We start from the raw sequence: 21,611 nt of genomic DNA on the forward strand, positions 1-21,611 counted from the left end.
ATATATACGTGCAGCTAGAGAGGAAGTGTAGGTAAATATATTACACAGTATTAATTCACATTATTTTCAGAAAAAGAGTTCTGATTTCCATTAACCTTGACCATCTTTACTTGTCAAACAATTAATATGACAGAAGAAATAACAGATGCTCTTTTACCATTTACCTTTGGAAAGCAAACCCCCATTTCCAGTATTTATAACCATTTGACACAATCTATTACAGCAACAGAAAGATCCCCCAATCAGAGATCTCCAGCTTGCTCATTATGGATAAGTAAATATGTAATTCAAATCTAACCTCATTTTCAAAGGCATTAAGGACGGTCTCCCGACATGTCTTGCCTATTTTTAAAATTTTTATGATGGTAAATAAACCCTGGAAAATTTCTTCTCAGATTTTACCACCTGAAACTGCAGCTGTTGGCTGCCACTATCAAAGCTGCACAACTCCAAACTCACGTGCAAACCTCATCAAGGGCAGACATTTCTAATTGATTCCAGAAGTATTTCTTTTGCTGAGATCAGGGGGCAAAGGAAGAATAATGAGCAGCTTTTTAGAGAGAATTGGGGGTTAGGGTGTTGAGGGGAGGGGGAGGGGAGCTTTTAAAATCTTGGGCTTGGCCAGAAATGCATGGCAATTTTACGGTCAATTGGCAAGAGCATCTGGAACCAGGCATTCTGGCCTCATAGTTGATGGTAGTGAAACCAGCTTACAGGCAACAGCAAGCCTATAATGAGTCCCTGTCATGTACTAGTGGAAACCACGTTGATGTTCTGCCAAATATCCCTGTGCCTTTGTCAGAGGGTCAGGATTCCCCTTAGAGCTCTTGTGTAGTATATGAAATCCTGTCCGCCCGTGGATCTTAACTTATTTTAGCCCTTCTTAAAGGCATTCAAAAAGAAAGACTGAAAATGAGATCTTGTATGTGTTTAATTCCTTGCATGCTGACAAGGCCTTATATCACAAGGCTGTGCTTGCTTTCATTTGGGGGATCTATTTCAAACGCAGCGGGCCATCTTGTTAGTGCATGGAGGGTGTTGTATGCTGAGGTCATAAATCATAGCACAGCGCGTGGCACACCCAGACTAGAGGAGGCAAAATGCGAGGCTCTTTGTTATTTCAAATGTAGGACTGGTGATTATAAAAAGAGGCAGGGTTTCTTTTTTTAAATGCCAAGCAGAAAACCAAGGTGATGTGGAAATAATTTCTTGCGAGCAAATGATGTTTACCTTAAGCTGCTGCTCATAAGTCACCCTGTTGACCCTGGTAGATTAGACCCACAAGTGAGTCAGGTAAAAGGACAGTCATGAAAAATGTAGAGCTACATGAGTCAACAGGATAGAAAGTGGTTCAGTGGTCAGGAATGGGCTGTGTCGAATGCTAGACTTCTGACATTCCTAAATCTCTATTTTTATCCAAACAATATCATTAATAGAAATTGTATCCACTTTAGAACTCACTGAAACTTCCAAAGTTTGCAATGTTGAACTAAATTCAGCGTTTCCTCTTCTAGTTAATCTACTCTTGGCAAGGAATCCCTTCCTATTTTCAAACAAGAAAAGTAAAACAAGCAAAAAAGCAAGACAAAGTAAATTACACCAACAGAAACTAAACAAAATAAATGTATTAAAATACTTTTTTAAAAAAACTCATGTAATTTTTGATGTAAAATTCTCCTTAAAACACCTAGGTTTTGATGAGTTTAGTATACGTTAATCAAAAATATATAAAATTAGTGTTCTTCATAACACACAGAATATTAAATGTGAGAAAAAATGCTTGATGGTGAAAATCTCCTTGAATGTAAAGTATTTGCAAAAGCTACTGCCCTTGGTGATGCCTTGCTAACATTTTTCAAATAAAGGCCTAAGGGAGAAGGGATGGTGCATAAGAAGATAAGATATATTTATGTCTCTTTATTTTTCCCCATCTTAATAGGAAAATATACATAGAAAACCGTCATAGATTAACATATTCTCATATAGATTCAATAATTTAAAATTCCACACAAGGACTAACAAATTTCAGAAAATTTGATGTGATAATTTACAACCTACTATGTCAAACTATTCTCTCATAAAACAAAAAAGCAGCACCATATTTCAATATTGCCTTATTTTGTTTATGAAGTATTTTCTTGCTCACAGAGAGAAAAAGTAATTATTTTTAGAAGAAACACAGGAAGAGAACAGTACTTTTTTAAAAAGGGGCCTTATATAAATCCCTCCAAACAGCTTATTTTCACCTGCTATTTAGCCTGCTCCACGCTTAATACATGTTATTTTTATCCACTCATACAGAATAGTATGCAATATGGACATGAGAGAGAGAGAGATGTGCATGTGAATGAAGTACACATCTAAAGCTCTCTGCGCAAGATCTGGAAGAGAGTAAACATTTGTTAATTGTATGTGATAATAAGCCTTGAAAAAGTTATATCTTTATATTCTTTTTCTTAATCTTTTTTTTTTTTTTGCTGGCTTTTTTGGTGAGGAAGATTGGCCCTGAGCTAACATCTGTTGCAGATCTTCCTCTACTTTTTTCTCCCCAAAGCCTCAGTACATAGTTGTATATCCTAGTTGTAAGTCCTTCTAGTTCTTCTTGTGGGATGCTGCCACAGCACAGCTCCATAAGCGGTACATAGGTCCATGCTCAGGATCTGAATTTGCGAAATCCAGGCCACTGAAGCAGAGGCAGCGAACTTAACCACTATGCCACCAGGATGGCCACTATATATTTATATTCTAAAAATACTTAAAAGAATGGCAAGGGAGAATGAAAAAATAAAAATATTTTGAAAGAGACTAGCAGTGATACTTTTAAATTGAGTTAGAGGTGAAGGAAACAGAGTGACAAAGCTTTATCATATGAACACAAAAAAATCTCGAAGGGAATTTGCTAATAATCTCAGTGTTTTTGTATTTATCCTATTCCATGAATTTTGCATTTTGGGGTAAAAATAAAAATTTTACGCCCTATAAAACATATTCTGTTACATGTCACAGGTAGGTTATTTCAGATTTCTTAATTTATAGAACACAAGAGGGATTACAATCTGGGACTATGACTTGTGGGTGAAGTAGCTTAAATTCGCCTGTTGGATAAATAGCTAAGAACAGATAAAATGGCTAATATGTGCGTTGTTCAACAGAAGACTCCTGTGCAGTCAGTAATTTAGCATCATGCATCTAGGAGGATTTCAATACATTTTAGCAGTTTTGATATGATGTCGAGTAGATTGTGGATTAACTTTAAGTTTTATTCTCCCCTATAGAAGAATGGGGGAAATCTTTATCTATGTATTTAAAATTTAAATAGCCAATAAACCTTTCTAAAGAAGCTATGATTATGGAATTAATCTTCAAATTATACGTCAGCTTTATATGTTGCATAATTATAGCCTAGATTCATAACCCAGTCCAGGAGATATATAGGCTTAAACAGGTGATTACAGAAGGAATTGTAGTTGACTACATCTAGGACTATATAGAAAAAAGTTTATGTTTATCTGAATTAATAATAACGGATGGTTTAGTAGTAGCATCTTCATGTGTGGAGGTAGTATACCATTATATAGCATGACTCTATGGAATGAAATCCATTTGAGTTCAATCCGGGGGTAATGAGACAAACTACAAGAAAGGAGAAGATACTTTTAACCAATACAAATGACAAAGGATTGGTATCATCATATATAGAATTTCTAAAATGCAGAAGAAGAAAATGAGTAGAAAAACAGGTGAATGACATGAAAAACGCATATCACAGTAAAAGAAGCAAAAGCAGCCAATAAAGATAAAATAATGACCTACTTCAGTAGAAAACAGGAAAATGGTAACTAGAAATATAATGAGATATTGTTTAATCCCCAGATGAACAAAAGTTAAAAATCTGACAACTCTGCCTTTGGTGAGTAAATTTGTGCTCTGATAGTAGTAAATTTAACAACACCTTGGAAAACAACTTGATATTCTCTTAAGAATATAAATGGGCACATTTCCTACAATCCAGCAATTCCACACGTAGCTGTAAAACTTAGAGAAACTCTATATATACGCCACGAGCACTAGGAAATATGTGCATGAATTTTCATTGCAGCATTGTAAAAGTAAAAGCTAGAAACAAACACTAGAGAATGGACATTTTGATACAGTCATTCAACGAAATATTTTATAGCAATAAAAATGAATGAACTACAGCTGCATGCAACAGAAAGGATAATTTTAGAAACAAAATATTCGGTAAATTAAAGGAAATTTCAGGAAAAAATAAACATAATATGATACCATTTTATTGTACTCAAATATTTTTTAAAAATAAATCAAATATTGCCTAGTGGCAAATTTAAGAAAATGTGAAAAAATTAGAACTTGTTTAGAAATGATGTTTAGAATTTGTTTAGCAAAGCATGGAAACGATAACACTGCAAGATAACGATTGTATGTGTGGGAATGTGAAATAGAGGAAGATTACGCAGGTAACAGATCACACAGTGTTAACAATACCTCACTGGTATTGCAATATCATAGTTTTAATGTGAGTGGTTTTCATTTTATTATCTTTAAAAGTATTTTATATAATTTAATACATGAATACTACATAATAGAAAAAACAATTATGAGTTGATTGAAGAAAAGCATTATTTAAAACTAATATAGTTACTACTCGTAAACACAAAATTTGTGCAGCTGACAAAAATATTTGAAGCTTGAATAATATTGAAATAGATTAGTCAAAACTGCTGTATATTGTGAATATTCGTAAGTCAGTGTGTATTTTCCCCTTGCATACATAAGTATGTTTATGGCAGACTATCATATATTTTATGAAAAAAAGTTGAGTGCAGTCTCTTCTTTACATTCATTATATGGCCAGATGTACAGTTGAAATGAATCGTCTAGGATGGCTTCAGACAAATATGTCTATATTCTGTTATTTACTGATCATCATTGTGACATCAACCTAAATAATATAAAACTCAAGTGTGGCAGAGTCGATAAAGGCCATAAATTCGTGTGTGCTCTTTTACAGTTGAGTTGGTTGTTCTTCCAATCAAGAGATGGAGTCTCTTTCTCTACCCTTTGAACACTGGCTAGCCTGGTGATATTCTCTGACCAATAGAATGTGGCAGAAGTCATATTTTTTAAATTTCAGAGCCTAAGCTTCAAGAAGCTTTGTAGAGTCAGCTGCCATCATCCTGAAATTGCCAAGTAAATACCTGGTCTGGCCCAATGGAGAGTGAGAGTTCATGTGGAGGGAAAATAAAGGTATTTCTGCTGATAGCAAAATGGAGTCCCCTCATATGACCCATGTGACTGTCCAGCCCAGCTGACCCCTAGGCTGAATATAGTTCAAGAGTGAGCCCAAGTGAAAGCAGCAATGGAACCACCACAGGATTGTGAGAAATAACAAATCTTCATTACTTTAAGACATTAATCTTTGAGTTGGATTGTTATACAGAAACAGATAAACACCAATGAAGGCTGAATTTAACCAAAAAAAGAAAGAAGGAAGAATCCATGAAAACATGAAGCCACTAAGAACTGCTAAACCTTCCTTTCCTTTCTGATACATGTATTTTGACCAACTATTTAGTTAAGAAAGAACGACTGAAAATGCATGCCTTGTTATCTGAAGTCAGTCAACATCTATTCAACATTCTATGTAAGGTTAAAATTCCAGCAACTTGCTCCCTGCATTTTGGTGAATATGAGCTATGTAGCAGGTGCTGTCAATATTTGTTTAATATTTACTGAATAAATAAGTGAATGTTGAAGAGTCTTTGCCATATTCTATTGGGCAGAAGCAAGTCACAGGTGTCACCCATGCTCCAGGAAGGGGATTATGCAGGCTGCCAGGTCACAGAGAGCAGGAGCAGGATCCTGGGGCCACTGCAGTTTCTGTGTGCCACAGTTGGTGAGGGTGCAGACAATAACTCAGACAAATATTTGTATACACAGTCATATGTATTTATATTCACATATATGGTTTATTAGATGATGATAAGTACTATGGTGAAAAATAAATCAGGGGTGGAAGAGGGAAAATTAGAACTTCAATAAAAGTGATACCCAGGGAACACTAGTGGCATTTCACTTAAGACCTAATGTGATAGCAAAAACCATGCAGATTCCTGAGAAAGAGACAGCAAGGGCAAAATCGAGCACAAACATACTGAAGCAGGGTGGACTGAACGTGTTCCCAGAACGCTGCACATGTCTGGAACTGAGTAAGCAAGAGGGAAAGTAGCAGAAAATGTGATCAGAGCATCAACAAGGGTCAGCTGATCTTCATTTGATAAAACGACATTGTCTTGGACGAGCCTGATTTAATCATGTGAAAGCTGTTAAAAGAGGGCCGGAGCCTCCGTGAAGCAAAAGTTTCTCCTTGTGGCTTGATGAAGTCGGCAGCCACACTGAGGAAGCTCACGTGGAAAGGCCCTGCAGCCAGCCTCTGGGACCTGAGGGCAGGCCCCAGTCAAAAGCCAACACAAAGCTGGGGCCCCAACTCTCACAGCTGCAAGGAAATGAATTCTGTCAACAACCTGAGTGAGCTTGGAAGTGGATTTTTCCGTGGTTGAGCCTCCAGATGAGAACACAATCTGGCCAACACCTTAAATGCAGCCTTTTGAGACCCTGAGCAGAGTGTTGAGCAAAACTGTGCCTGACCTCTGACCCCTGGAAACTGTTAGATAATAAATGTGTGTTGGTTTAAGCCAGTAAATTTGTGGTAATTTGTTAACCTCAATCGAAAATTAATACACCGATTAAAATCTAAGCTCCACAAAGTTAGGGCTTTCGCTCTGTTTTTGCTGGAGCAGGCGTTTAGTAAGTGTCGGATAAACATTTCTGCTTGCCATTAGAGCATTAGACAAGCTGGTTCTATCTTCTGTGGCATTTACTTAGCTCCTATTAGGGCCCCTTTGGGCTGCTGTTATTAGTTCATCTAATCACTTAAACAGTCCCCGGTCGCCCTACTTCTGGACTTTCCAGGGTCCTTTCCCCTCAGTAAGGAGCTCTCCACCTTCGGCTCCACTTGTCCAACTTCTGCCCATCTCTTGTGCACATCTTCACCAGATACATGTCGGTTTACCATTAAGGAGTGATGTGCTCCCATTTTAATGATTTAACCTAAAAACTGTAAATCAGAGTTTTGAATTTTGCTGAGGCCTAAATTTAAAGCCATTGCATGTTCTCTTGGAATCAACTCAAATTATTTGGCTACTAATAAGCAGATATTCTTAGGTTTATATTTTCTTTGCTTTTAATGCCCTAATTCTCAGAACATTAATTTAAATTTGTGTGTGTAGTTTGTGTATGTATGTGTGTGTATAGTATAGATAAGTGGATATAATTATTATTACTAATACTCACTATTTACACACCAGATATTATGCTAGATTCTATAAACTCAATCTTCTTTACTCCTTTAAGTATCAAAACAACACCTGATAGGTTTTCATTCTCCTTTTTGCTCAGGGAACTAAGCTGAGGGAATTAAGGTGTGGTTAGTTTAGATAACTCCCTGACAGCCCCACAACCAATCAGCAGAGATGGGAATGATGCTTGGGTTTGTCTGACTTCAAAGCCAATACTTTTTCCAGGACTCTATGCACATAGTATCAAAATATATGCAAACAAATATTTCCCATTATCTTATATACTTATCAAACATAGCTATTCATCTGTGACCTCGCTATATTCTCTTTAAGGGTTCATCATTTTAGACATTTTTAAGCTACTGATATGAGAAAATTAAATCAATCATAAATTCACAAGTGCATCTTAGAAAGAAAAAATTACACTGAGCTAGCAGAAAAAAAATATACATGTATGTGTACATGAGTGAGAAACGAGTGAACGAAAGAATGAAGAGATTGTTTTTCTGTCAAATTTCGGTTTTGTTTTTTTGCTGGGAAGGATTTGCCCTGAGCTAACATCTGTTGTCAACCTTCCTCTTTCCTTTTCTCCCCAAAGTCCCCAGTACATGGCTGTATGTCCTAGTTATAAGTCCTTCTAGTTCTTCTATGTGAGCTCTGGCCAGTCATGGCAACTGACAGCCGGGTGGTATCATTCCACGACCAGGAAACGACCCTGGGCCACCAAAGTGGTGGGAGCGTGGAACTTTAACCACTAGACCGTCAGGGTCAGCTCAGTCAAATTTCTTGTGAATGAAAACTCAAGTTAAAAAAAAGGCATGTGAGTTGGTGGTCAAAATATTGATGGGCCTATCCGAAGAGAAATGTACAGGGACAGGGGCTATCATTGCACACACTAAACGGAACACTGTGCATTTGTGTAGCTCTAAATTCTATTTATAAATAGCAAGAACACCACACTTACCTAATATTTTAGTGGATATAAGGTAAAGGGAATAAATTTCCCACATACTGGTGACAGGATCAAATTCAAGTTAGACTGTATTTCTGAATCACAATTTTAGCTACATAAGAACTGTTTTATAATCTAAATGAAAAATAATTTAAGGTCAATTTTCCTGTCTGTGTGTGCTCGTGTGTAGGTGTTTTAAGCTGTAAGTGTAGTCAACAGTATGCTGGCTTAGTGTAGAAGAACTGGTATTCATGCAACCCTATGGAATTGGAGTTACATAATAAAGCAATATGACAGAAAAATCCCAACCAGTCTTCTAGATAAACAGTGAAGAGTTACAGGCCCAAAGGCTGATGTTGTGAATTGATTTATAAAAGAAAGGGGATTAATTGCTTCAATGGACTGATTCTAACGATAACTACAAAGAAAAATGATGAGAACATTGCGTCCTTGTAGTATAATCACTCCTAGTCAGTCAGCCCTAATTCTCATTGAACGGAGTCCCTGAGGCCAGCTGTTAGGTTTTTATACTCCTTGTGTGGGGCAAAGGACAGTTTTATTAAAACTGTGATAAATGGCAAAGATTTACAGAAAGTTACATGAAATAAAAAATATGAGGAAAACGCAAATTTGAAATAACGATGGAAAAATAAGAATTGTAACTGGTTGCTATTTAAAAAATCTTCAACTTTAAAAGGAAGTCAAGGAAAAGGCTGCTTCACAGGTAAAAATGTTAATAATAAAATACTTTGGGCAGCCCTGGTGGCCTAGTGGTTAAATTTGGCACGCTGTGCTTTGGTGTCCTGGGTTTGGTTCCCAGGTGAAGACCTATACCACTAGTCTATTGGTGGCCATGTTGTGGTGATGGCTCACATACAAAGTGGAGGAAGATTAGCTCAGGGTGAAACTTCCTCAGCAAAAAGAGGAAGATTGGCAACAGATGTAAGATGAGGGCAAATCTTGCTCAGCAAAAAATAAATTAATAAATAATAATAATAATATTTGCCCTTCTTTACCATACAGTTACTGACTTCTGGTCAGAGAAGACTTGTTCAGTTTTAACTATGGAAATTTAATAGTTAATAATAATTTGAATAATAATAATAGCAGTAATAGTTTTAATAATGGTAATAGCTGTAATTATAGTAAGATGAACAATAAGAACTAAAATGTATCAAGTGCTTCCTATGTTCTACCCATGGTGTCTTTTAATTTTTCCACCAAACATTGTGAAGTAGATAATATTATTGCACCATTTTAAGGAACAGTTTTAGTGGTAAACCACAGGCAATGTCTACTCCTGAAGAATAGGCCATGAGTGTGCCTAGATGGACAAGAACAGGTTCTGCAAAGCGTAGATAAGCAGCTTGAAAGATTTGGCCGTAGTGTCCTTCCTTCCTCGAATCACAACCCAAAGATAATTCAGAGGTAAATTATTCAAACTGTTAGTCTTTTAAGAACACTTCGCTGTTAAATTGATAAAACCTTTTATTATGTCTCTTCATATTTTTCCAAGTACTTTTGCTGCATTGTATCTGTACTTTTCATCTAAAACCCTCGAGGTAGATGAGTACTGCTATCATTATGTGATGATTAAGAACTATGGTGTCAGACTTCCTGAGTTTGTATCCTGACTTATTAGTCATGTTAATGCAAACAAGTTATTTAACCTCTCTGTAACTCAATTTTCTCATAATACTAACACTAAGAGTAATTACATCATGAGTTACATTGATATGAAGATCAAGTGGAATAATACAAGTAAGGCATTTAGAACATAGTAAAAGTTAAATGCATGTTGGCCCTCACTAAACCTATTTTGCAGGTGACCAACCTGAGGTGAAGAGTCCGATGTCACAGAGTCAGTGTCAGACTAAGAATTCATAACCATGACTTTTAAGGTTCAACATCGTGGCTCCTCGATATCCCCTAGGCTGGTTTTCCCAGACTTGACTTTTGGATCCCAAGGCAAGGCAAAGAATTATTCCAAGGGATCTTTAAGTTGATATGAAATAATAATAATAGCATCTAACACTTAGTGAGCATGTACTGTGTGTCCAGCACTCTGTTAAATCTCTTGTATAGAGTATCTCATTTAATCTTCAAAATCTTATTAGATAGACATTGTTACTTTGTCTACTTACAGATGAAGAAGGCAAGGCCAAGAATATTTAAGTGGTCAAGGAACTGCCCAAGGACGCATAACTAGTATGTTCCTGAGCCAGGAATCAAATTCAGGTAACGCGGTTTCGAAACTCAAGTCTTAACCACTCATTCTCACCTATCGACTGCATAAGTAAACTGACATCATCTCACCACTGGAGTTCATCTCACTCAAAAGTTGGACACACTACACTGCCTTCCACTATCCCATCATCAAAGAACCCCAAATGCAATGTGTTTCTGTAGGCACACATTACCACTTGTTTATACCATGGATAACTTAAAGATCCCACATTCTCAATTTTCTTTTGGAGCATTTTAGATAAACTACCACAATATACTAAAGAGCAGATTCATTAAATGGAATTATTCTCTTTCGTATCTATAATTAGAATTATAATTAGAATGTCTTCCCTCATTGAGAAGGTGAAAATACTGCTCTTTGATTTTAATGGATCTTTCGGGGACATGTATATTTCCAAATTTCATTAAATACATACAATTTATGCTTCTTCATTTTGCTTTTAGGTTGTAATTCAAGAAACAATATACAAACTTTAATGTCTATTAAATACAAAATGTATTAGATTAGCTGATATCCAAGATCCTGATACTAAGAGTTTATGCTTCATTTAAAACATTTACATGGTTTTTAAGATTATTTTTTATTTTTCATTTTTCTCCCCAAAGCCCACCAGTACATAGTTGTGCATTTTTAGTTGTGGGTCCTTCTAGTTGTGGCATGTGGGACGCTGCCTCAGCATGGCTTGATGAGCAGCGCCATGTCCGTGCCCAGGATTCAAACTGGCCAAACCCTGGGCCACCAAAGCAGAGCATGCAAACTTAACCACTTGGCCAAAGGGCCAGCCCCAAAACATTTACATGATTTTTAAAGTAGAAAATATATTCACATCGTTCATAAATTTTAAAGTTACCAAAGAATATTAATAAGACTCTTCCTCATTCCTCTCTTCTAGCCACACAATTCACCTTCACACAGGCAACCATGGGTTAGGTTCTTGTTTCTCCTCCCAGATATATTTACATGCATAAAATAAGTACATTTATATATTTATATACGTATATCTCCCCCTCCTCATTTTTATACTTATATGCCTTGTATGGTAGCATCAAATTATTTTCCAAAGAGATTGTTTCAATTCACAATCATTACTAAATTCTGAAGGTGTCTATTTTAGTTTTTCCATTGATGCTGGGGGAAATGGTAGCATTTACGCTTCATGCTTAAATAAGGTTATGTATTGCACCTTCTGAGGATGTTGGCAGGTTGCTCCACATCAAAGTTAAACAACAGAACCCTTAATTTAAAAGAGGAAAACTATATCCATTATAATATTAGTGATGAGAATAAAAATTTTTTAACAGTTGTCTAAGATCTGAAACAATAAATATATACCCGAAAGTTCAATGTAGTTCTTAGAAGGTAAGTTTTAATCGTCATAGAAGATCAAATTATAACATATATTTTTCAGCTGTAGAAAAGTCTCAGTGACATTAACGATTTCCGTAAAACTATTACCTCTTGTAGGATTGACAAGACATCTTAATCACAATTTTCACTTTAACAGCGTAAAAGGAAAGATCTCAAATGACGGAGTCTCTACCAAGAACTTTTTGTAAAATCACTTCTACTCTTTTTTGAGAACCAAATATGCGGCCTAATTTCTTTATAAACATCTGCAACGTAATTTGTCCAACAAGTCTATGAGGTTAGTGATATCAGTCAAAATTTAGAGACCAGAAAACTGAGGCTCAACAATATTAACCAGCTCAAGGTGACACAGCTAAGAAGTTTTGGTAAGTAAGTGAATAGATAAAAAATTCCCACGAGTACCAGTCACAAAATAAATAGACAAAAACATAGCTGAATGAATGAATTAAATACGCAATAGATGTATAACCTTGCTATAGCAAACGTCTTACCTCAAAAGCTAATGACAAGGAAGGGATGAAAGGCTTCAGATGACCAAATCTCCACAGCGTTAGGAACACCAAGCAACGGAGAGTTTCCACAAGAGCTGCCTTAGGTCTGAAATAAGTATCATCAACGTGAATTAGCTTTAAATATGCTCTTCATGTGTTTACATGTTATAATCAACATAGTGATACACATTTCTTTTAATTTCCAAGAAATAGTATTTTAATATATTTGAGGAGCTTGTGCCTCTGAAGTTGTTTGAAGACTGGCATTAAACCAAGAAATGAAATGCATCCTTTTAAAGAAAATCTGTTCTTTATCGATTTATTGCTTAGCTTGAGCATTGATGAGTTAGGGTGAAGCATACTTTCAACTAATAAGTAAAATATTAGACAACTAAATTTCTAGGATTTAAAGTAAATGAGGCTCCCCTCACTCAACTAATACCTTTATACTCCATTCATTCAAAAAAATGATTTGTTAGGAGGACTAAATTTGTTAACTACTCTAAATAATGAACAGTCAATTTCTGAAATACTGGTAGCATGGGAAATGTGTAGTTGTGTCTAATATGATATGTAGCATATAGAACTTTGTTAATTCTTTTGTGATGAGTATTTTCTGTATATATGGTATCCTTGAAATTCAAACTCTAAAATAAATGAAATAAGTGTGTTTATGTATTTGAAACAGAGTTGAATGTCACATACAGATAAGCATTTATAAATTGTCTTATAATGATAGTAATGAACAGCTACTTAATCAGCTTAAAATAAGCTTTATATGATATTCATTTAACATTCTGGTAATAGGATTAATTTATTTGTGAAAAAAAAATTTAACAACATTTTTCCCTTGTAAAATAATGTTCTATCACTACTATAAGTAACTTTTTTTTTTAACAAAAATTCATATCTAGTTAATTTTCGATGAAAAAGCAGAAATAAGATTTCGATTTTAAAACACATTTAGTTTGTATTAATTCTGTCCTATGATTTACTTTTAACCGTTTATATTGTGAAATGAAACACACATAGGGAGAAGTATATAAAAGAGAAATCTGTAGCTCGATGATTTTCAACAAATAAACAATCGTGTCACCACCACTCAGTATGAGCACCCGCACAGCCCTCTCACCTCCTCAATGCTTCCACCCGCCCTCCATCTCAGAGAGATTCACTATCCTGATTTTTACAGTAATCACACCCTTTCTTGCAGTTTTTTAATTTACATTTTTACCACTTTAGTATGAGCTCCTAAACATTATTCTTTAGTTTTATCTTTTTTTTCTGCTTCCTATGAATGGGATTACATCATATGCACTTTTTTGTAGCTAGCATCTTTCATTCAGTGTTGTTAGTGAGATTGTTGTTATGCTGCTGCATGTAGCAGTAGGTCATTCCTTCGCTCCTGCATAGTATTCCATTGCGTGAATATACCAATATCCATGAGTTCGTTCACCTTGTGAAGGACATTTTGGCTTGTTGGCATCACTCATTTATTATGAGCAATGCTTTTTGAACACTCTTTTACATGTCTTTGGGTGTATTGGTGAGTGTATGCCTAAGCTGGAACTGCTGGGATATAGGTGTATATATATATGTTCAAATTTAGTAAAATTCTCAAACGGTTCTTCAGATTAGGTATCACAGTACAAACCACCCTCTTCAGTGTGTGAGCATCCAACAGTTGGTGTTGTCAATCTTTTCAACTTCAGCCGTTTGGGATGTAAAGTCTTTGCTACTAAAATTTGCAGTTAGCTTTTCCCACTTGAGGTTTTATCTTTTACTGTCTCAATGAGAGTCAATTTTTGAAGAATTGACTTTTGAAATACTATTATAGTCTAATTCATCAATTTTATCTTTATGATTAGGGATTTTTGTGTACCGTTTAATATTTTTACCAACTCTAAGATTATAGAGCTATGTTACTATGCTATCTGCTGGAATCTGTATCAGTTTTCCTCTCACTTTTAAATCCCTGACCCCAGAATTAAACTTTATGGTGTAAAGTATTTGTCAAGTTTATTTTTCTTATTCCTATGTGGAAATCCAATTTTTCCAAGACCATTTATTGAAAAGACAGCCTTTTCCCACAGCTCTGCAGGGACACCTTTGTCACAAATCAAGTCTCTGTATATGCAAAGATCTGTTTCTAGGTTCTCTATTCTAATCTTTGTGCCAATAAAACATGTCTAATTATTGTAGCGTTATAATAAATCTTGACAGCCAGTAGCACAACTCCTGCCATTTTTTTAAACCTCAAGACTGTGTTGGCTATTATTGGGCCTTTGCATTTCCATATTTTAGAAAGAGCCTGTCAAATTCTATGAAGAAATCTTTTACAATTTCAATTCAGATTGCATTGAATATGTAAATCAATCTGGTGAGAATTGCGATTTTTAAAATATTGAGCATTCTAATCTATGAAGATAGTTATCTCTCTACTTATTTAGTTCTTTCTTTTTCACAATATTTCAATAATTTTATAATGTTTTTAAAGATTTTGTACTCATTTTTCTAGGATGATTTTTTCTTGCTATTTGATATATTTGATGCTATTGCATATTTTATTTGCTAGTACATAAAAATGTAACTGATGACAATTTCTCTAAAAATTTTCCTAAATTCATCTATTAATTTGAATAATTTCCATATAGATTCTTTGAATTTTCTAATTAATCCATGAATTATATTAATCAATTTAAATTGATTAATCTAATTAATTTATTAATTTCTTTCAAATCCTTTTGCCTTTTTTTCTTTCTCTATCCTTCCTCCACTATTTCTAGCACAAGGCCAAATAATAAGCATATTTTAACTTGGCTGGCTTTAAAGGGAAATTTTTAACATTTCACTACCAAATGTAAAACTTGCTGTAGAAGTTTGTAAAAATAGTCTTTACTTCACTTTCATTTTTGCTGGATGTAGAATTTTAGGTTGGCAGATATTTTCTTTCAGCACTTTAAAAACATCATTCCATTCTCTTCTGGCTTCCATTGCGCTGGTTTAGAATGACATACCTATATTTCAGTATGAGTTCTTTTTTTATTTTTTAACACCATTTGATTCACTTTTTCTTTTAAATTGAAGTCACTTTGGTTTATACATTATATGAATTTCAGATGTACATCATATTGTATTTTGACTTCTGTACAAACTGCATCATTTTCACCACCAAAAGTCTAGTTTCTACCTGTCACTGTACATGTGCTCCTTTACCCTTTCACCCTCCCTTGACCTCTTCCCATCTGGGAACCACCAACCTGTTCTCTACATCTATGTGTGTGTTCGTTAGTTTGTTTATCTTCCACTTATGACTGCAGCCATATGGTAATTGTCTTCCTTCATCTGAATTATTTCCCCTTGGCATAATACCCTCAAGGTCCATCCATGTTGTCACAAATGGCAAGATTTCATCTTTTTTTATGGCTGAATTGTATTCCATTGTGTGTGTGTGTGTGTGTGTATACCACATCTTCTTTATCCATTCATCCATTGATGGGCACTTATGTTGCTTCTAAGTCTTGGCTGTTGTGAATAATGCTGCAATGAACATAGGGGTACATATATCTTTCCGACTTAGTGTTTTCATGTGTTTTAGTTAAAGACCCTGAAGTGGAATAGCTGGATCATATGGTATTTCTATTTTCAATTTTTTGAGAATTCTCCATAGTCTTTTCCATAGTAGTTGCCCCAGTTTGCATTCCTACCAGCAGTGTATGAGGGTTCCCTTTTCTCCACATTCTCTCAAAGACTTGTTATTTCTTGTCCTTTTAATTATAGCCATTCTGACAGTTGCGAGGTGATATCTCATTGTAGTTTTGATTTAAATTTCCCTAATAATTAGTGATTTTTATGTGCATGTTGGCCATCTGTATATCTTCTTTGGAAAAACGTCTGTTCAGATACTTTACCCTTTTTTTAATTGGGTTGTTTGTGCTTTTTTGTAGTTGAGTTGTATGAGTTCTTTGTAAATTTTTTGATATTAACCCCTTATCACATATATGACATGCAAATATCTTCTCCCAATTGGCAGATTGTCTTTTTGTTTTGTTGATGATTTGCTTTGCCCTGCAGAAGTTTTCAGTTTGGTGTAGGCCCATTTGTTTATTTTTTTCTTTTGTTCCCTTTGCCTGAGGAGACACGACATTCAAAAAGGTACTGTTAAGACCAATATCAAAGAGTGTACTTCCTATGTTTTCTCCTAGTAGTTTTATTTATTTAACTTTTTTGAAGAAGATTAGCCCTGAACTAACTGCTGTCAATCCTCCTCCTTTTTGCTGAGGAAGACTGACCCAGAGCTAACATCCGTGCCCATCTTCCTCTACTTTATAGGTGGCACGCCTGCCACAGCATAGTATGCCAAGTGGTGCCATGTCTGCATCCGGGATCCAAACCGGCAAACCCTTGGCCGCCGAATCAGAACATGTACACTTAACCGTTACACCACCAGGCCGGCCCCCTCTAGTAGTTTTATTGTTTCAGGTCATACATTCAAGTCTTTAGTCCATTTTGAGTTAATTTTTGTGTACCGTGTAAGATATAGCTCCCCTTCCTCTCCCACCAAAACCATTTCTAGATTTCTATCTTCAAACTTGCTAATTCTCTCTTCCATATGGTCTATTCTATTTCCAATGCTTTCTACTTTATTCTTTGTCTCATTTATGTGTTCTTCAGCTCCAGAATTTCTGGGTGGTTTTTTTTTTTAGCATTTCAATCTTTTTGGTGAAGTACTCCTTTTGCTCATTAATTTTATTCCTGCACTCACTGAACAGTCTTTCTGAGTTTTCTTCCAACTTGTTGTGTTTCTTCATGACAGCTAGTTGAAATTCCCTGTCAGTTAGATCACAATCCTCCATGACTTCAAGTTTGTTTTCTGGAGAGTTGTCATTTTCTTTTTGTGCCACCGTGTTACTATAGTCCTTAATGGTCCTCAATGAGTTGTTACTCTGCTGGCGCATTTGTGGTAACAAACACCTTTCTTGTTTGGGTAAGGCTTTGGTTGCTTTGCTTCTCAGCTGCTTCCGCTTGTATTTGAGGATCTTTACTTTCCACCCTCCACTGCCTCTGCCAGAAGCATCATCAGTGCCCTCCTTGTGCTGCTTGTGCCACTGAGGTTGCTGGTGCCTTGCTGCTCATGATGATGTCACTGTATTTGTTGGTGTCATCACCAGATTCACTATGCTGTGAGCACCTCTACTATTTCCAGTGTTGCCTGTGTTGTGTGTCCCCCGACTGTAGTGGAGGAGGGGGAGAGTGGGATGGGAGTTGGGGTTATGTTTGCTTCTGGCGTGTCCAAAGTTTGTTGAGTCTGCAGGTATTGCTGCTACAGGTAGGAAGGATAAGTTTTAGGGCCTCTGCAACTGGGGCAACCAGGTTCATGGGTTCCACTGTTGCTGTCACCTGGCTCTCCATGGGCTCTGGTGCTGCTGCCACCTGCACCACCTGTGCTGCTGCTCCTGTGTTATCTGGTGGTGTTGGAAATGCCACTGCCAGGGGCACTGAGTTCATGAGTGTCTTTACCACTGTCAGGTGTGCTGAGGTTGTGAGCAATACTAACTCTGCTTGAGGGGTAGGGGTAGGGTTGCAAGTGCCACTGGGGCTCCCAAAGGCTCTGGTTACCCGTGGCTGTGTGGTTCCTGGAACCTCAGGTCATGGACACCACCACTCTTGCCAGGGACTTGGGGTCTTGTATTCAGCCCTCACTGCTGGCAGGCCAGTGTTGGGGTGCTGCCAACTGAGCTGGTTCATGGGCACTTTGCAACTCCTGAAGTCTTAGGTTGTGAGTGCCATCCACCACTGCTGGGTGAGGGGGAGGAGATGAGCCACGAGTGCTACCCAGCTCGTGCAGCCTCTGGTCTTTGGCATTGGTGTCATTCCTGGAATCTTACTTTGTGGCACCACCTGCCACTGCTGGGCATGTCAGGGTCTTGGATATGGTCCCCTCTGATAGAAGGGCCCATGTTGGAGACAGTGCCACTGGAGGTAGGGGAGGGGCTGAGTCCTGGGCACTGCTGCATTTTCTGAAGCCTCATGTTGCAAGCATCATCTGCCACTGTTGGGGGAGAGGGCAAGGCTGAGCCATGAGTCCTGCTGTAGTTGCTGCAGTCTCTGATCTCCCGTGCTAGTACACTCAGGTCAAGGGTGCTGCCACTACTGCTAAGGGTATCGGGGTCTTGGATGCAGCTTCTGCTGCTGAAAGGGCTGATGTCAGAGGCACCACTGCCAGGAAAGGAGGAGGGAGCTAGGTCACAGGTATCTTCAGGGTTCTTGGAACCCCTGGTAGCGGGCCGCAATGATTTCTGGCACCACCGAGAGCATGGGCTGCCTGGATTCCTGGGGCCTCCATTCATGGGCACTACCCTAGTTCCAGGGCCTCTGGTCACAGGCATGGCCCACAGATCCTGGAACCTCTGGTGTCAAGAGCTTCCACCACTACTTCCCTGGTTCCACTGCTTCCAGGAGGTCCAGTCCACTCACCTTCCGCTGTATAGATGTATAGATCTCTCAGTTTCTGGTGTGCTGTGCAGCGAGTCGTTTGTTGGTCTAGGGATATCCTACTGGTTGTAACTTAGAGGGGAGACAAAGGGAACAACTCTGCCATGATACTGATATTGTGATTTCACTGTGATTTCTTGAATAAAGCCAGAGGCAGTTTAGACTTTCATATGATTATATAAAATAAGAATAAGTTAATGTATCATAGGATATATCATGGAAAAATTGATATTTTGCTTATTTGACCTGTTTGTCTGTATCCATGGAGACAAAATATCTTCATTAAAAAATGAAACTAGGGGCCGGCCTGGTGGCATAGCAGTTAATTTCCCATGCTCCCTTTTGGTGGCCAGGGGTTTGGTTCGGATCCTGGGTGTAGACCTACACACCGCTCATCAAGCCATGCTGTGGTGTCATCCCATATAGAAGAACTAGAATGACTTACAATTAGGACATAGAACTATGTGTTGGGGCTTTGGGGAGGAAAAAAATAAAAAAGAAGATTGGGAACAGATGTTAGCTCAGGGCCAATCTTCCTCACCACCCCTCCCCCGACAAATAAAATGAAACTACACTATTGCTATTGGCTGATTGCTAATTCTATTACGTGTATGCAACAAATAGAATTGTGATCTTTAAAAAATGATCCTGATTCTTTGGATCTGGATAATTATTTCAGATGGCTGTAACCCATTGTTCCATTTTCTCTTTTTATGGCTCAGTATGTACTTTATTTCTAGTAAAGAAAAGTAGGGATAGAGAGCCACACAAATTCAATGATAAAATAAGCACAATTTTTAAAGCATTGAAGGAAATAAGTTTAAAATTCTACTTGTTCACATATGACTAAGCAAAGCGTGCTAGCTGCATCATTCTTTACCAAATGTTTACAGGGAATGCAGACTATAAACAGTTCTGTTAACCAGTAAGTTCATTTGGACCCGGATCTTGAAGAAACTCCAGAACCTCTCGCTATTCCAGAACATCCATTAACATTCCTTAGGAAGGTGACATAACATTCGATATAAATTAAATGTATGCTTATTGTACATATAGAATTTCCTGAAAGTAATGGTTATTGGTTACCTACTTGAACAACAATTACGCTACAACAAAGATAAGATTTCAAGAATGACTGAGCTTTTTGCAGTTTTTCACAAAGCTACAATACATGTAAAGTCTATAATATGAGAATTCAGGAGCCACATTGCTTAGGTTTGTGTTCTGTAGAATCTCTTACTGTCCGTCCGCCTGACTTTCTTAATCTGCAAAATGAGTTTTATAGTAACTTTTATCTCAGAGCATTGTTATAAAGATTAATAACATATTCCATAGCACATATTAAGTACAAAAATATTGATATTAGTATTACTATTAAGGATTGATAAATACTAAGCAATAACCAGTAGATATTTTTGTATGTTCTTTCTGCCATAAAAGCAATTTAAAATTACTCAAGTGAATGTGTTTTCTGGCCAGGGTAGTATTTAAAACAGGATTCTTTAAATAATATGCTGTGTGAGGGTAAAGGACATAAACTTTAAATATACATACATTCTGGCATAGATTATGAACTATTCAATGGCAAAGGAAAAATACTCAAATATGTTTTATATTTTATTATGTATGCAGAATTACGATCTATGTTTTGCCAAATCAATCATTATATTTTATAGGTTTTCTTTAATATACTTGAAAACTTAAATTTCATTTAAAAGCTTAGATTTAAAATGCACCCTTGGTTTAGAACCAGATAAACTGCTGCTCTGTTTTGTTTAAAATGGAGGTGCAAACTTTTACTTTCCACTTTATTTTTTTAATAAAAGATATTTGGTGAATATCAATGTTTCACATAAAAAACTACATTATAAAGTTACATAAAATGAAAGAATTTCACTTCTTGCCTTTGGTCCAGAAGTAGTCCAATGGAGGTCAAGGTCAGGAGAATGAAGCAAACCCTCAGAAGGAGAGTGACCTGTGATAGTGCCTGTCAAACACAGAGACCAATGTATCCTGTAGGAGACTTATCAGAAGAAACATTAGAATTTAAAGCTGACAATTAAAACGGCCCCCAATTTTATTTATATTACATCATTTGTCACTGACTTTTTTCGAAAAGGTTGAATATGCAGTGGACACTTTGGTTTTCCTAACGTCATTTAGTTAGTTTGTTGGACACTTGGAGAATGAATTAGACAATTCCACAATGATATTTTGCTTATGTGTCCTTTCTAAAAATTCTCCTTTAAAGTTTTGACTTTCATAATTCTTTGGAAAACCTGTGCCCCAAGTGTGGAGAAATCACTTACATTTTTATGAATAAATACCACATCCAATAGCTATTTTTAACATCACCAGTTCTTTGTGGTTTCAAACCCAAAGCTGTCTTTAATACAGAAAATATTAAAGGAGAATGTGTTTATGAGTGTGAACACATATATGGAAGAGATTGCACACACACACTCACACTCATATTTGATGAAACTTATATCTTCACAGGTACATGTTAAAATTATCTTTTGGATTTTTGTAACAAAAACACCACATTTTTCTGTCATAATTATAAATTAGTTATGCATTTTGTTTACATGTCAAAATTTAATAATAATGTGTATTGAGCATCTACTATTTTTTAGCTTCTATGCCATGTGTTTCATTCACTTTAATTCTTTTTTATA

At 36.5% G+C, this 21,611-nt stretch overlaps 1 protein-coding gene across 8 annotated transcripts in view; it reads right to left on the minus strand.

Moving 5' to 3' along the window:
* AGMO (alkylglycerol monooxygenase) overlaps nucleotides 1-21,611 on the minus strand; it is a 317,403-nt gene that overhangs the window by 118,853 nt on the left and 176,939 nt on the right. For 7 of the 8 annotated variants that reach the window (XM_014851828.3, XM_070509363.1, XM_070509360.1 and 4 more), the window contains exons 11-12: nucleotides 20,838-20,920; nucleotides 12,439-12,544 (exon numbers count right to left, since the gene is read on the minus strand). In XM_014851828.3, coding sequence (XP_014707314.1) covers nucleotides 12,439-12,544; nucleotides 20,838-20,920 — 189 coding nt within the window. Of the gene's footprint in view, nucleotides 1-11,210; nucleotides 11,310-12,438; nucleotides 12,545-20,837; nucleotides 20,921-21,611 lie in introns of those variants that run through there. The other variant, XM_070509348.1, reaches the window with a different exon arrangement.

The sequence above is a fragment of the Equus asinus genome, chromosome 1 (assembly GCF_041296235.1).
Source record: "Equus asinus isolate D_3611 breed Donkey chromosome 1, EquAss-T2T_v2, whole genome shotgun sequence".
Taxonomy (NCBI): Eukaryota; Metazoa; Chordata; class Mammalia; order Perissodactyla; family Equidae; genus Equus; species Equus asinus.